The sequence below is a fragment of the Leptonychotes weddellii genome, chromosome 12 (assembly GCF_054177405.1).
Source record: "Leptonychotes weddellii isolate Sample4059 chromosome 12, ASM5417740v2, whole genome shotgun sequence".
NCBI lineage: Eukaryota > Metazoa > Chordata > Mammalia > Carnivora > Phocidae > Leptonychotes > Leptonychotes weddellii.
Window position 1 is genome coordinate 57,292,104 of NC_138380.1, and position 16,043 is coordinate 57,308,146.

The 16,043-nt window shown below is 32.5% G+C and overlaps 1 protein-coding gene across 10 annotated transcripts in view; it reads right to left on the reverse strand.

The window, feature by feature from the left end:
* PHF14 (PHD finger protein 14) overlaps positions 1 to 16,043 on the reverse strand; it is a 195,611-nt gene that overhangs the window by 93,828 nt on the left and 85,740 nt on the right. For 4 of the 10 annotated variants that reach the window (XR_014139322.1, XM_081800473.1, XM_081800479.1 and 1 more), the window contains 2 exons: positions 6,443 to 6,493; positions 6,197 to 6,318 (listed from right to left, as the gene is read on the reverse strand). Coding sequence is in view for 7 of the 10 variants with exons in the window: in XM_081800473.1 (XP_081656599.1) it covers positions 6,197 to 6,318; positions 6,443 to 6,493 (173 nt within the window). In the remaining 3 variants the exon portion in view is untranslated. Of the gene's footprint in view, positions 1 to 404; positions 4,297 to 5,171; positions 5,619 to 6,196; positions 6,319 to 6,441; positions 10,505 to 11,852; positions 11,939 to 16,043 lie in introns of those variants that run through there. The other 6 variants (XR_014139324.1, XR_014139323.1, XM_081800476.1 and 3 more) reach the window with 5 other exon arrangements.

A 16,043-nucleotide genomic window follows, 5' to 3' on the forward strand; every position in this document is an offset into this window, starting at 1 on the left:
TCTTTGTAAATCAGACTGATTTCTTTATACATTCTAGCATTATTCATATATTAAATTAAATATTGTCATTCTTAGTTTTATGCCTAGGGTTAAGCTTATCCAATTAAGTAGCTTTTTAAAAGTTAATACAATTAAACCAAGTTTTCAAGAATAAATTAAGCTTTCAAAACTAAAGATGACCTCATAAAGTAGTATCTTTTTTAAAGACATCAAAAGGTTAAAAATCAACTGCGTGTTAAACAAAATGGAAATTTATTCTCAAAACAGGGACATAATTAATTATGTTAAACACTCCAGAATACAGCAGAAATAGGTGTTCTTAATTTTACTGAATTTCAATTTTGCTTAAGTATTAGATGATGTTATTATTCACTAATCATACCAGAATTTCCATGAAAAGCAAGTTTCTATAATTGTTACTAAAATTATATATAAAAATTTAAAAGGACAGTTAAAAATCTAAGAAGATAAAATTTCAAAGAGGTCATAATTATGTTCCTTTGTTTACATTTTCAAGTAATTCCAAAGGCTTCATCAGTTTGGATTTAGAATCCCAGACATTTCTTCCCTTTTGATGTGAACCCTATTAAAGGAGTTAAGCAGCATATTTCTTCAGGCTATGAGTTACAGGAAGTCCATACGTCTTCTGAGAAATCTTGATAGGTTGCTCTACTTTGTTTTTTTATATTAAATCTAACATAAAAACTAGTAAGATTTAATATCTTGGCAATGATTCCTTAATGCAACTTCCTACAAAGTGTGTAAGCCACTAACCACCATGATTGGCAGGGGAGGGGGGTGAGGGTTCAGTAACTTGGAGCGAGAATGTAAAGCTGTATGAGGTTACGTGAAACAGACTATGGCCTTCAAGATGGTTATACTTTCAAGAAAGAAGAGCCAAGTTAAACATGTACCAGAAAGAGTAGCAGCCAAACTTGAAGAAAGGTATATCACAAAGCTATAAGCGTGACATGAGGATACATTTTACCACACATATCTGAAAGAAATAATTAAAATTCAAGCTTTGGAAGTAGTCCTTTAGAATAAAGTAATTTTATAGTACTAACTAACCACTGACTCAGGAATACAAGACAAAACAAAATAAAACAAAAACCTAAAACCTATCCTTGAAATTGCTGGTAGAGACAAAGAATAAAAACAGAAGTTTGTCCAGAAATGTCTTTGTACAGGGAATGTCTGTTTTTCATACATTGAAAGTTATCAGAAGACATAAATAATTTTAAAACTTGTAGTTGTTTCCAGGTTTTAATTTATAATTATCCAAATAATACAAACACCGTCACTTACAATCATGATATTCCTACATGAGTATACGAATTTTATCAAGAATGATTATTATGTGATAAACTGCACAAGAAACAGTAAACTAACATGTGTGTAATCAAAATAACTCATTCTATTTGTTTTAAAAAAGATACCAATTGCAATTTTAACTGCTTTAAAAAAAATAACGCTAGGTTTCATTTTTTTAAAATATTTTTTAAAAGATTTATTTATTTTAGAGAGAGTGCACATGTGGGGGGTTGGGGGCAAGGAGCAGAAGGAGAGGGAGAGAGAAACTCAAGCGGACTCTGTGCTGAGCATGGAGCCAGACATGACACAGGGCTCAACCCCACAAACCATGAGATCAGGACCTAAGCCAAAACCAAGAGTCAGATGATCAACCACTGGGGCGTCCCTCACTTTTTAAAGAAATTTAAAACAATCCATTTTTAGTGATCTGATGTTCTATGAGTACAGTAACAAGTTATAACTAATCTTAGCTTTACTATCTAGTCTAATAAAATCTCTGCAAGAAAACAACCGTTCAACTATGACACATGTAATCTAATAAGCCTCCACACATTAGAACAAAATGGGTAATTAAAAAAAAAAACAACCTGAGTAATCAAAGAGACTAATATCTGAAATAAAAATCTGATAAATATGAATTTTTGCTGGTGGTCCTAACAGCTTATGATACAATCAAATTTAGTTAAGAGGGAAGCACTCGGAAGCCAGATGTTTAAAATGTGAAATAAATAAAAGTGCCAATAATATTGTTAAGAGAACAAACAGACATCCTAATCTTATAACCAAAGTGATTCAGTATCTATATAATTTGCCATATACTCAAATAAGGAGGAGAATACAGTAAGCATTTAATAGTGTGGACTTAGCTATAAAAGTAAAATAGCTTCATAGATCATTTCCTACACTCAATGCTTCTGAGTAAAGGACACAATACAAAATAAAGTTAAAGATACTATTTAAGGAGACCGATGGATTCTAGGGTTTTTTTTTTAGTTTTAGGAAAACTTTTTTCTCTCTCCTATCTCCCATTAAGTAATAAAATGTGTCACACTGAGTTTACACAGTTAAGCTAAAATTTGAGGTCTAAAAGTTTGGTCTTATTCCTAATCTGATAGCTTGATAAAGACTTAGAAGAAAGGCACAGCGACATCTAAAAATTTATCTTTTGCAAATCAAATATGATCAAGGAGAGAGATCACTTCATTTGTTTGCTACATTGATGTATCAACTAACTAATCTCAAGATCTGTAGTTCCTATTTCTTTACCTTTTACACAGAAAAAATTCATCCCCTATTTTTTAGTGACATAAAAGCAATTTTCCTTTATTAAGCCTTCTAAACATCTTCATCAAATACTTATATTTAATGACCAATTTGTTCTAGGAATAAATTATAACAGTAAAAGTTTTTTTTTATTATTAATTCAGCAAAGAATGATCAGTCATTACTTATACGAAGTAGTCATTCATTTACCAAGCATTTACTGAGTATTAATTGTTCCAGGAACTGTGGAAACAAAAACCAGTAATATATCACTACATGGCCATATCTACCTCAAACAAAGAACATCCATCACAGAGATAAATACCTAAAAAGACTTCAAAATAGAGTTTCAATTTGGCCTTTAGCATTAAGAAATATGCATTTTTAATTGGAAATTTCCCACATAATTTTTAATTAAATTTCAAAAGCAGATGCAAAATGGAAGGACTATTTTTTAAAAATTTGTAAGATACTGTAAACCATCTTTCTATTTAGGACCTTGATTACTGTCAGATTTCCCATGTCTAGTGGAAATAGTTGAGTCTAATCATTTTAGAGAACATGTTTCAACAAATTCAACAAAAACAGGGCATGCACATTCTCTGAAAGGCAAAAATAAGCATGTATTATTACTAAAACATATTTACCAACTGGAACCCTTATTTTGGAGCCCACATATATGCATCCTTTGTATGACTAAATAATACCACTACCCTACTATTTTATATGGAAAAATATTTATCACTCAGTAGTTACTCATTTAAGTCCCTAATGGAACAGAGTATAATTTTGATCATGTACAATAAAGAGAAAAACTGAGACACAGAAATGCTAAATTACTTGCCAAAGACCTGAGAAAAACTTAGAGGCAAACCAAAAATAACAGCTGGAACCTAATATCACAGTTAACGTATTAAATGAAGTCAATTTCCCAATGATATTTAAAAATTACACGTGTAAATTCACATATACACATATACAAATAACTGAAAAAGCCAGGAAAATAATTAAGAAGGATTTTTTTTATATAGCCTGAATTACATAGAGAAGTGTGGTTTCAAAATCAAAGCTACTAAACAGCAGGTTCTAGTGAGTCACATACATTAGTTCAAAGGAACTTGAGAAAATAAATATAGTATATTCAGTAAAATATTAAATTACCACCGAAGAAGTTTATAAGAGAACCTAATAGACATACATAATAAGTATAATGTATCTCTGACTAAGCACTGAAATATATCTTTAGGAAAAATAAAGTCTACTTTAAAATGTCTTAAAATTAAAGTTAAAAAATAGCATGTGTACATAATATTTAAAATGCAACTTAATCATGAAAGTGTAGACTTTGGGGGGGGTGATTTGCAAACAATAATGGTGCCAATTACAAAATAAAAGAGATGTTAGAGGAAATGGCCAATATTAACTTATGAGACTGCCTTTTTAAACACATGAAATTCTACATAAAAAAAAATTCTTCTTTAACCCAAGAGCAATAGTGCTTAAACTGAATATGTATTTTTTTACAGAAGAATCACATTATAACCATAAAACATTTTATGGCATTGCTTTATATCCAACTTATTTTATCCTCAAAAACATTAATATATATTTATAAAACATTTAATTCCCTCTTCATTACCTCTTTAAAACCTTTGCAGAAAATCTGTGATGTTGTCTTCTTAAGGCAAAACCAAGGAAGACTTTGTATATTCATCATTTCTAGAGTAACAAAAATATCTTTACCTTCTGGAAGACTTTCCACAAAATCCCAGACACTGGCACGTTATAATAATGCAATTAGGAATGGAAATTTTATAACAGAAATTAATTAAATAAATGATAGGAAAGGCTAATACTATTTTAAAAATCTCATCAAGAATCGAAGAAAGATTGTACCTACTTTTTTTTAATGACAAAATAATGATGTGTTGGAGATGCTCTTGTTATAGTTTTAAAATAAAAATTGAACTTATGTCCAAGGTTCTTTGAAATATATGACCAAGCAAATAAAATAAATAAATAGAAACCTGGTAAAAATGTATAGGTCCTACACCAAAACTGTTACGAATCAGCTTCCTATCTTGAAAAAATAAGTAAGAGGATTGATATTTACATAGTTTCAAATAATTAAAGAGAAAATAACCAGTTCTCTAAGTTTTTAACTACTGTTTCAAATTGATCATGTCCCATGATGCAACCCTCAACCCCAAGGGGATTTCCTTTAGATTGAATTTTTGTTCATTATATAAGACTGTTTTATGGGGTTTTTTCTTTTATTTATTTTTATTGTTTTATGTATTCCATCATGTTATGCTTATGGTTGGGTTTTTTTTTTTTTTTTTTTTACATAAAGAAAATTGTACTGTGGTCAGAATTATTCATGTGTATCTTCTGATACAGGAACTACTCTATCCTAAATTTAAATGAGTTTCATCTCCAGGAGAGCTCTCATGACATTCTATATGTATTACTTCAGAGAACACTGACCAAACATGATAGACCTTCTTAACTTTGTGGAAGCACTTTGTATTTCTTCACTGGAATTTTTATTTTCTCCTTATTTTCTTTAATGATAGTATAAAAAACTCATAAAATTTAAAACTGCATGCCTTTATTTGATGAATTAAAACAAACAGAAATTAGTTTTTAATGACAAATAAATGACATCATTTTGGAAGCAAATATTTAACATCATTTAACAGTGCTAATATACCTTTTAACAACTCACTCTTTTTGAAACATTTAATTTCTGTGCCCTCAGTTAATTTCACGGCTTTATCAAAAGACAATTTTTGAAAGAAATCAGAAATGGTTTCCTTAACATACTAAAAGACTATGTGTCACTGTCCTTTGAAAGAATACTACTTTTAAATTAGATCTCCTTTTGCTGCTCACCCACTTCACCCATTCTCCATCTCACCCAGGGCTTTGAATAATTTCTTCATCTCAGCAAAAGAGGCAAAGGCTAAAATTAGCAGTCTCTGGACCCTCAGGAATAGCCACTGTGCAACATCAGCTGAGATTCCTGATTAGTATTATGTCTGATAAAAAAAAAAAAAAAAGTACCAAAGCAAAACAAAGAAACAAAGAAGAAAACAAAACAAAAAAACAAAATCTATCTAGGCCATCTTTTCACCTTTCTTTATTTCATGAGAGAAGCATTTAACACATTCGTTTTGATAAATGGTAAGGAAGTGCTAATGAAGCTCTTGTCATTAAAAAAGAATCTTTCTTATCATTATTACTAATAAATTTCAACTTTTATAATATGTAACAAGTTAGTAATTGTATTATGAAATAAAATAATAATCTTCGCACAAAGATCAAATTATTTTTGTGGCCTCTACAAACAGAGCATTACCAACTGCTCTTGTCAAGAGAAAATTGTTTCTTGTGTTCAAAATCCAGATTATCACTCTTAATTACACCTAAGGCCAGAGAATAACCATGTGTGGCAGGTTAATAAGTGGATGAAATCTGTTTCTGAACTATTTCCACTAAATAAGATTTTAAGAAAGGTCCTATACTGTGATTTTTTTCCCCCATTATATCTGTGATGAGAAAATGATGAAGATGGAACCTTAATCCCCTAAAGACAAAGTCTCAGCATGCAATTTACCTGACAAGATTTTCATTGTCTCCAGTTCCCTTGCAAGTTGCACATTCAGTTCGCAAATCTTCAGCCTTAGGCTTCTTTTGTAACGCAGACTGCCTTTGCCTTCTCTCTCTAGGAATTCTTTCCTGCCATACAAAGGAAAAAACCAAAACATAAAACAAAATCAGGATATGAGGAAAAAAGAAGTAATTTAAGCAAGAAAGTTTCTCCAAGTTTAGACTGTGTAAAAAATGCTTAACTTATTCCAACCTCATGTTTTTCTTCCTCAGGAATGAAGCTTCGCTTTCGTCCTCTGGTTCTCTAAGAAAAAAAAAAAAAATTCCACAAAAATATCTAATGTGTAATTAATAATAAAAATAAATATTCTCTGTTAAATGTTACTGCTTAACTTAAGCACTTGGAAAATTAGTATTTCTAATTAATACTGTATTGCTCTAGTGCACTATGTTACAATTTATGTCACAAGAGATAAAAACATGACAAATTAAATGCACTTTATAAGCGCTTTACTTTTAAATTACACAACTCCCCGATAGGAAAAGTAAGTTCTTCAAAATCAGCTGGAATGACTTCTCAACACTTCACACATGTCACACAATTATGATTTATCCAGAACATTTAAACTTTCATAACTTATATGACTTCTATAGCCAAAATGCTAAACCTGGACTCATACTACTTCTAGTACTCCTGTGTGTGTGTGTGTAGAGTATATACATGTTTGTATAACATAACCAATTTTTAACTTCCATCAAAAAGTGGGAGTAAAAGATCTCAGATGTCCCCAAATCCTAAATGAAATAAAACTAAAACTCGGGTTCCACACTGGGCATGGAACTGACTTAAAAAAAAAAAAAAAAGAAAGAAAAAAGAAAAAAAACAAAAAAACAAAACCTAACTAAAACATGGTATAAACGACTTATTTTACACTATTTAGTTGAAATTTTACATCCTATATATCAGAACACATTTATCATTAGAACGATGACATCTAAATGTTAAAAGTAATAAAAATACAATAGTATTTGCATACAATATGTTCAAAATCTCCACCCACATTGCACAGCCTCTGTAGATTTATAATCCGTGTGTGCAGACCATAGTTCTTTAGAGACTGAAAGAGAAAGGAGGCACCATTCCCACAAATTCTTTTGTCTGACTGCTAAGATCAAGGAACATTCCCAAATAATCCTAAACAGAATTGATGTCCAGTACAAGTACCCTGATGTTTTCCTAAATTTCTGTCATTTCAACTCTTAATAATATTGACTCCCTTGTTATTTAATACCATGGCTAATTGCATACTGTTTAATCTGCCCAAAGATAACCAACAGTTGACTAAATTAGTCATTCAAAAGAAGTAATTTTATAAACTATGTCTTCATTTACATTTGTATTGCTAATCAGTATGTTCTAATTACATTATGGAATAAGTAAGACTATATCCAGGAAACGGCTTTAAATGCAGGCCCTACATATGGCTATTCTTACTTCTAAAAAACAACACTGAGCCTTGCTCTTCAAAATATCAATCATAGCTCATAAGCACTGGCATGCCCTGGGAGTTTGTCGGAAACATCGAAGCTCATGCTCACTTCACCATACTGAATTAGAATCTGCCTTTTAACAAGATCTGCAAGTAAATTATACACACATTAAAGTCTGAGAACATCAGTGTAGAAGAGTCCTTAATACTGACAACACTTATCCAAGTTCTACCTAAAACCTTTAGGCTAGCTCTTTACATATTCATCTTTCCTCTCTGTGACATTCCTGTCCTTTATGCTTCAACTTCTGTCCTCCCCGACACAATTCATCATAAAACAGGTAAGAACCATGCCATATTCATCATTCTATACCCAATTAATCTTTTTTTTTTAAAGATTTTATTTATTTATTTGAGAGAGAGAGAATGAGAGACAGAGAGCATGAGAGGGAAGAGGGCAGAGGGAGAAGCAGACCCCCTGCTGAGCAGGGAGCCCGATGTGGGACTCGATCCGGGGACTCCAGGATCATGACCTGAGCCGAAGGCAGTCGCTTAACCAACTGAGCCACCCAGGTGCCCTATACCCAATTAATCTTAATACAGTATGTATTACATAAAAGCTCAATAAATTTGTTTTAATAAAATAGTAAGTGGTTAGATTAAAACTCATAAATAATTATACTAGAGAATGCAAATGATAAAAGAGTCGACAAAATGGATAAATTACTGTTCCCTTTGCCAGTAATCTATTTTTCAATTTGCATAATTTATGCATAAGGGCATTTCAGTCAGGTGATCCAAATAACCGATATCAAAGGGAAAATATTCAGGGCATCTGGCTGGCTCAGTTGGAAGAGCATGTGACTCTTGATCTTGGGGTCATTAGTTCGCCCCCATGTTGGGTGCAGAGGTTACTTAAATAAAACTTTATAGAAAATGGGGGGGAATATTGAAATGACTCATTTCAGTTCTATAAACATCTAAGAATGCTCAAAAGGCCTCACACATTTTCATATTTCTCTTCATTCAACGCATCTTTAGGTAATGAAGTAGCAATTCAGTTTACTACTTTATTTAGTAATAAACTACTATTACTAGTTGGGTGGTTTTTTTTTTTCACAGAAGTCAACTACTACTAGTTTTTTTAAATTATCTAACCATTGAATTTTTGAAGTACATATATTAATTTTTGAACTACTTTATCTAGTAGCAAAGTACTACTAATTTTTGAATCATCTAATCATTGAATTAATTTTTGAAATAGATGTGAATGCTCTAAGTTCATGTTCTCAATTCTTTTGAAGATATACAATAATTTACCATTTCTTTATTGGGGGAGGAGGGAGAAGGAGAGAGGGAGAGAGGAGGGACAGAGGGAGAGAGAGAATCTTAATCTTAAGTAGGCACCATGCCCAGCAAGGAGCCTGACGCGGGGCTCAATCTCACAACCCTGAGATCATGACCTGAGCTGAAATCAAGAGTCAGATGCTTAACTGACTGAGCCACTCAGGCACCCCAATAATCTACCATTTCTTATTAATACTTTAAACCTTTAAACCTCTGGTATGATTCCATCAATTCGAAGTTTCTAATATCTATACCGAAATTAGTATCATACAGCATAATGCCAATAAGTGACAATGACAGTTACATTTCTCTATAAATTTCTTCTATGTATGTCTTATTAAAGTGCTATTTTTAAAGTGAATATATTTATAATTATCTAAAACAGTCATTTTCAATTAAGTACATTTATTATCAAATGATAATCATTGATGTATTCCTGTGGTAATTTTAAATGACTAAACAATTTCCAGCCAGAAAAACAGAAGTGTTAAAAGCAATATGAAATTATAGCATCTTGGAGTTCTGAAAAAGCAGTCCAACGAAGTGACCTAATTATCACACAGCTGGTAACTGACAGAAGTAAACTGCAAACCCAGGTATCTCAACTCTGAATTCAGTAATTTTTCTTGCCTGCCAAATCCAAGGTTAATAGTATAATGCAAGTAGAGATGAGTAAAATTATTACGAGAAAGCAAATCTCTTATTCTGACTTGAATACTTAAATAAACTCTAACACTGTGATGCCTAAAGGAAGAATTCTTCTATCCTGAAACAAGTAGAGACTTTTACCCAATGAAGAGGAGACCTCAATACCTTAAATTGACACTATATTCTACCCAGTTTGGTATTTTATACAGTACAGTGACTAACATGATCCATTACCAAAGTAAATTACAGCAAGCATCTTCTTTGGCATTTACCATACCAGTAATATTTCCAAAGGAAAAAAGAAAAGAAAAAGAGGATTTAATCCAAACACAACTTTTCATAAATACCAAGTCCTCCAACCAGGAAAATACTGACAGTTCTGGGTTTTCTTTCCTTTTTTTTTTTCTTCCTAGTTTTAATAACGTGGCAGCAACTGTAAGTATGAGAATTCATGACTGCCTACAATCACAATAGACAAGATATCTTAAACACGGTGTCCCTGAAAGAATCCGAAAATGTTAAGAATTAAAAGAAGGAAGAAATTATGCAAAAAGGAGTAACAAAAACGTTTGGCTCATCCAACAAAATTCAATTATCCAAAAGCTTGCCCCATCTTAGATATATAGAAGTATTCATAACTGGGTGGTCATTTCATGATATACATGAGGCTGACACTATTTTAGAAGCAAAAAAATAAATAAAGCAGCAGGGTAAAAATAGCATGTGGAAAAGGAAGAATTTTATTTATCAAGTATATGTTTTAGAACTTAACACAAATGTATTACCTCTAAGTTCCAAATGACTGAGGGTTCAATTGCAAATTGTGCTTTCTTTTGTAATTATTAAGGTATTAAGAGTGAATGAAAATTTGAAACTCGCTCCAAAACTTGACATATTTCTATTTTTTTTCTGTGTTATTTTGTAAGAATTTTATTCGCCTAAGGAACAAGAACAATCTGTGCTGCATAGATCACCTGGCTTTTTATCTGCCTATGGTACATTTTCTTGAAAACAGAAGGTGATAAAATATCCACAAAGACAGTAGCATGGTATTACAGACAATGTATATAAGTTAAAAAGGAATAAAGTATTTTAGCTATCATCACTTTAATAGTTTATTCATCTGAAACAAATAATTAAATGTTTCAATAACTTTACTCTTTTGGACTAGAAAACCTGTAACAAATTTTAATTAATTCTTTAGCACTGGGGTTATTTTAATTTATGATGAAGTTAGATGCATGATGATTTTCTCAAGGTTGGACTGATTCATTTTACAAATGAACTAAATTTAAAACTAAAAAACAGTGCCTCAACATCTTTGATATCACTAAGATGGGTTTCACATATTCATTGTGTACTGTTTTCCCTAAATTTAAAATGGGTCTTTTTTATGACAGTTAATAAATAAGCTGTATGTGGTTACAAGAAACATAAGGAATGCCTCCCTATGTAATTTCTATACAAAAATACAAATGTTTCTTCATGAACAAAATTCCAAATTCAATGTTAATTAGGACAATTAGGTCAAACCTTGAAAACCTCTGTCAAGCTAAAATTCAGATTTATGCCGAGGAATAAATGCCAACAGCTGTGTGGCAGTTATACAAAAATCCTTCAACATATTTTTAATTTTTCAACATAAGTTTATATAAAATTCCTTAAAAAAAACAAGTATATGTTTTCCAATTATAAAACAATATATTGAACACAGTCATATATTAAAACTCATAAAATATTTAAAATAAAATGTACATATAAACAATGTGAATAAAGCACCATCTGTTTCTATTGGCTACTGGCATATAACAGATGGAATGGTGATCACCAAAAGTGATAGTATAAATTAAGTTGACAAGAAAGGAAAACAAACAGGGTTAGGAAAATATGTTGAAGAATAAAATAATGACCAATTTTTCTTAACACTCTAAATTAAAATAACCACAAGCCTAAAAGTAGAAAACAAATTATACATTTTATAAATTAATAAACATTCCTATAAAACCCTTCTCAAGAATAATGGTATATTCAAAATAAGTAAAATCCTGAAGCTTTGCCTATTATTTGTTCTCCTTATTCCACACTTGAGGAAGTAAATAAAAACGACAGATTTCCAAGGGTCAAAAAGCACAGCAGGAGCCTTTAGGCTCTGAATAGTAGTATTTGAGCTAAGGATACCCATAGTAGATCTCTTCCAAGTGAGCCAAAGTGAGTTAAATATAGTCCAGTTCACCACAAAAATTGCAAGGGTTTCTTCTAAGGATCTATAACAAACAGAGGTTACATAATCTGTTTAGTACCGCACAGGTCACCTTGAGTCTAATAAGAGACTCAATAACTCTGATATCTAAAGCCTCCATATATAACCCTTTCTTCCCAGAACTGCAATAATTTATTTTTAAAAAGTATAAAGATAACAAGTAAGTTAAGAAACAATGCACATTAACCATTAGTCATTTCAATAGGGCTGAGTCCAAACATTTCTATGTTTCCACTAAACTAGCATCAAAACTTATACATACACACACATACACACACACAAAACATATTCTAGTTTCTTGAAGTCTTAGGACTTAGGTTCTAACTTTGTTAAATAGGCCTCTGTTTTGCATGTGTAAAATTAGTTTAAAAACAAATGTAATGGAAGTAACATCTAGGATATTTGATTATCTCTCAAATGAAGAAAGCCACTTGGAACAGGCTATTGACTTAATACTGTTAAGTCAGATGGAAAACAGTTTAAATGTGTGTTTAAGCCTTTTTTCAAATGATCTATAACAACAGGTGCATCCTGAAAGACAATATTGTTTTAACCAAAGCTAGTAAAAGCTATTTTGACTTTTTATTGCATTATTTTCCAAAAAAACCGGAGATCTATAAAACAAAATAAAATGTATGAGATAGGAAAAAAGATGTACAACTTCAAAGAGAGTAGATGATGATGCATGTGTGTAAAGGACTATGAGAAGACAGGTCCCAATAAGTCCTTTGGCACTTGTATAAAAGATGAAAAGTCACTAGATAACATAAAGTGTAAAGAAAATGAAAAGAAAATCTGAAAGCTTTCAAGTTACATTAAAGTGATTAGAAAATATGCCAAAAAGTACAAACATCAATTTTAAAGTAACTTCAAAAGGGACACAGGTAAGCTAATTTATATTTTCTTCAAAAGTAATTACCTTGCATAAAAGCAAGTGAAAAGCTTCCACAGAAAAAATAATGCAGAGAAAATGTCTAAATAACAAGGTACTTACACAAAAGTATCCCGGGCTGCCTTTGAGTAATTCTATAGTTTCGTCAATGAAATATGATTAATATATTAGGAGAAAAGGACCAATTCCCTTCCTAACAATAAGGAGCTAGAAAAAAAGACTCTTCCAAAGTACACTAGCTTCAGATGTATAGCCATGGTGAAAGATGGAAAGAACTGAAATACTAAGTACCTGCTGTGAACCAAACCCTGTAGAAAGTAAAAAATATAGTAAACAGGACAGTTCCTATCCACACGGGAGTTCATGTCCATGAGTCTACAGATACCAAACAAATAATTACATGAATAATTATTTATAAATATGGTATATTGCAACTAATGTGAAGCATAAAAATAAAATCATATAATACTCATATCTTTCAAAATCTAAACTACAGTCAAATTGTTCTTAAATTTAGGAGTAAGTCATTTTTAATACCATTAATAAGGATATAAAACTCAACATTCACCTTAAAGATGGGTATAGAGGGGCGCCTGGGGGGCTCAGTCGTTAAGCATCTGCCTTCGGCTCAGGTCATGATCCCAGGGTCCTGGGATCGAGCCCCGCATCGGGCTCCCTGCTCAGCGGGGGGCCTGCTTCTCCCTCTCCCACTCCCCCTGCTTGTGTTCCCTCTCTCGCTCTGTCTCTCTCTGTCAAATAAATAAATAAATAAATAAAATCTTTAAAAAAAAAAAAAAAGATGGGTATAGAGAAAATGCCTAAGAAGAAAAAATTCTCAAAAAACACATTTAAATGGCAACTCTCAGGCAGGAATGGAAAAAAAAAAATCAGAATGGCAATAGGATGAAAGAATCAAGGATGGTAGCAAAAGCATTACTAAAATGACTAAATACAGGATCTAAGTAACATACTGGAATTTTAAGTGAAGGCAAGAGGTATGTGGGTAACTATGCTGCTCGATAATTGTGACAATAAAATGGCTATTAGACTAGGAATATAAAGAAGGATCCATGACATACTGAGGTCAAAGGAATTGGAGTTTAGTCATGGTTATTTCACATACATCTTAAAATTAAAATTAAGTATTTGTTCATATAATCCCTTCTCTTTACCCAATTTTGGAAAACCCTTCACAAAATATCCCTCATAGTCATATAGCTTCAACTATTCCAAAGAACGAGGCAGCATGTTCCATAGTTAAGACAATTCTAATGGTTGGTCCCAGTTTTACTGTCTGAACTTAACCTAGCATTCAGGTAACAAGTATTTAAAAATAAACAGCCAGGTCTCTATTATGTAAAGGGTCTCTGTCCATTTATTAAGCTAACAACTACAAAAAAATTAATTCCAATTGTGATAAGGGCAGCAAAAGAAAATAGTGCTATGGCAATAATCTTTTTTTTTTTTTTAAGATTTTATTTATTTGAGAGGGAGGGAGGGGGAGAAAGAGAGAGGGAGAGAGGACGTGCGCGAACACACACTTGAGCAGGGGGAGGGAGAAGGAGACTCCCCACTGAGCAGGGAGCCCTAGGCAGGGCTCGATCCCAGGACCCTGGGATCATGACTTGAGTCGAAGGCAGACGCCTAACAAACTGAGCTACCCAGGCACCCCAGCAATAATCTTTCAATTATTCCCCAGAGCATCTTTCTGGAATTTCATCATATTATCACATTAGGTTTATCTTGCTTAGTTCATACAAACTAAAATTAGGGATGAGGGCCATAATAATAGAGGATTACTTAAAGCTTTACAACAGATGTGTAATCTCGGTCATTTTTCATTTGTTTAAGAGTCCAACTTTTTGAAACATCATTTTAGCACTGTTACATGGCACAGATAAAAGAGAGGGAAAAGGGGCTGCATCATTTTTTTTTCTTTTTTAAATATAATCAGTGTCATTAGCCAGCGAAGAAATACAAATCAGTCAAAATGAGATACTACTTTACGCCCACTAGGATTATTATATCAGAAGGACAGACAATAATAAATGTTGGTGAGTATGTAGAAAAACTTGGGTCCTCATACACCACTGCTGGTGAGTATAGAAAATTATATGTCCAGTTTAAAAACCAGTCTGGCAGTTTCTCAAATGCTAAAATGAGAGTTACCATAAGACCCAGCAATTCCATTCCTAGCTATACAACCAAGGTAAGTGAAAAACTCACGTTCACACAAAAGCTTGTACATGAATATTCTTAGCAGCATGATTTTAACAGCCAAAAGGTAAAAAAGAAAAAACAGAAACAAACCCACAAATGTCCATCAAGTGACAGATGAATGGATGAATTTAAAAATCTGGTATAGCCATAAAATGGAGTATTATACAAAAATCAAAAGAAATGAAGTACTGATAGGGTGCCTGGGTGGCTCAGTCGTTAAGCATATGACTTCGGCTCAGGTCATGATCCCAGGGTCCTGGGATCGAGCCCCACATCGGGCTCCCTGCTCGGCAGGAAGCCTGCTTCTCCCTCTCCCACTCCCCCTGCTTGTGTTCCTGCTCTCGCTATCTCTCTCTGTCAAATAAATAAATAAAATCTTAAAAAAAAAAAGAAAAAGAAATGAAGTACTGATACATGCCATAACATGAATAAATCCTGAAAATATTATGCTAGGTGAAAAAAATCCAGTCATAAAATACTATGTATTATTCCATTTTAAAAAAGATTTTATTTATTTGAGAGAGAAAGAGAACACACGCACACAGAGGGAGAGGGAGAAGCAGACTCCTCGCTGAGTGGAGAGCCCAATGTGGGGCTAGATCCCAGGACCCTGAGCTGAAGGCAGACAACTTAACCGACTGGGCCACCCAGGCATCCCTATATTATTCCATGTATATGGAATGTCCAAAATAGGCAAATATACAGTGACAGAAAGTAAATTAGTAGTTGCCAAGGCCTGAGGTTGGGAGAGTGGTGAATGGAGTCACTGCTAATGGGTATAGGGATTTTGGCGGGTATTTGAGGTGGGGCACGGCAATAAAAATGTTCTAAAATTGGTAATGACTGTACAACTCTATGTATTGACTAAAACCCACTAAATTACACAACTTTAAATGAGTGAATTGCATGGTATGTGAATTGTATCTCAATAAAGCTGTTATAAAAAAATCATAAGTTGATCAAGTTAATTTTAATTGTAACAAACTTTAAAGAATAA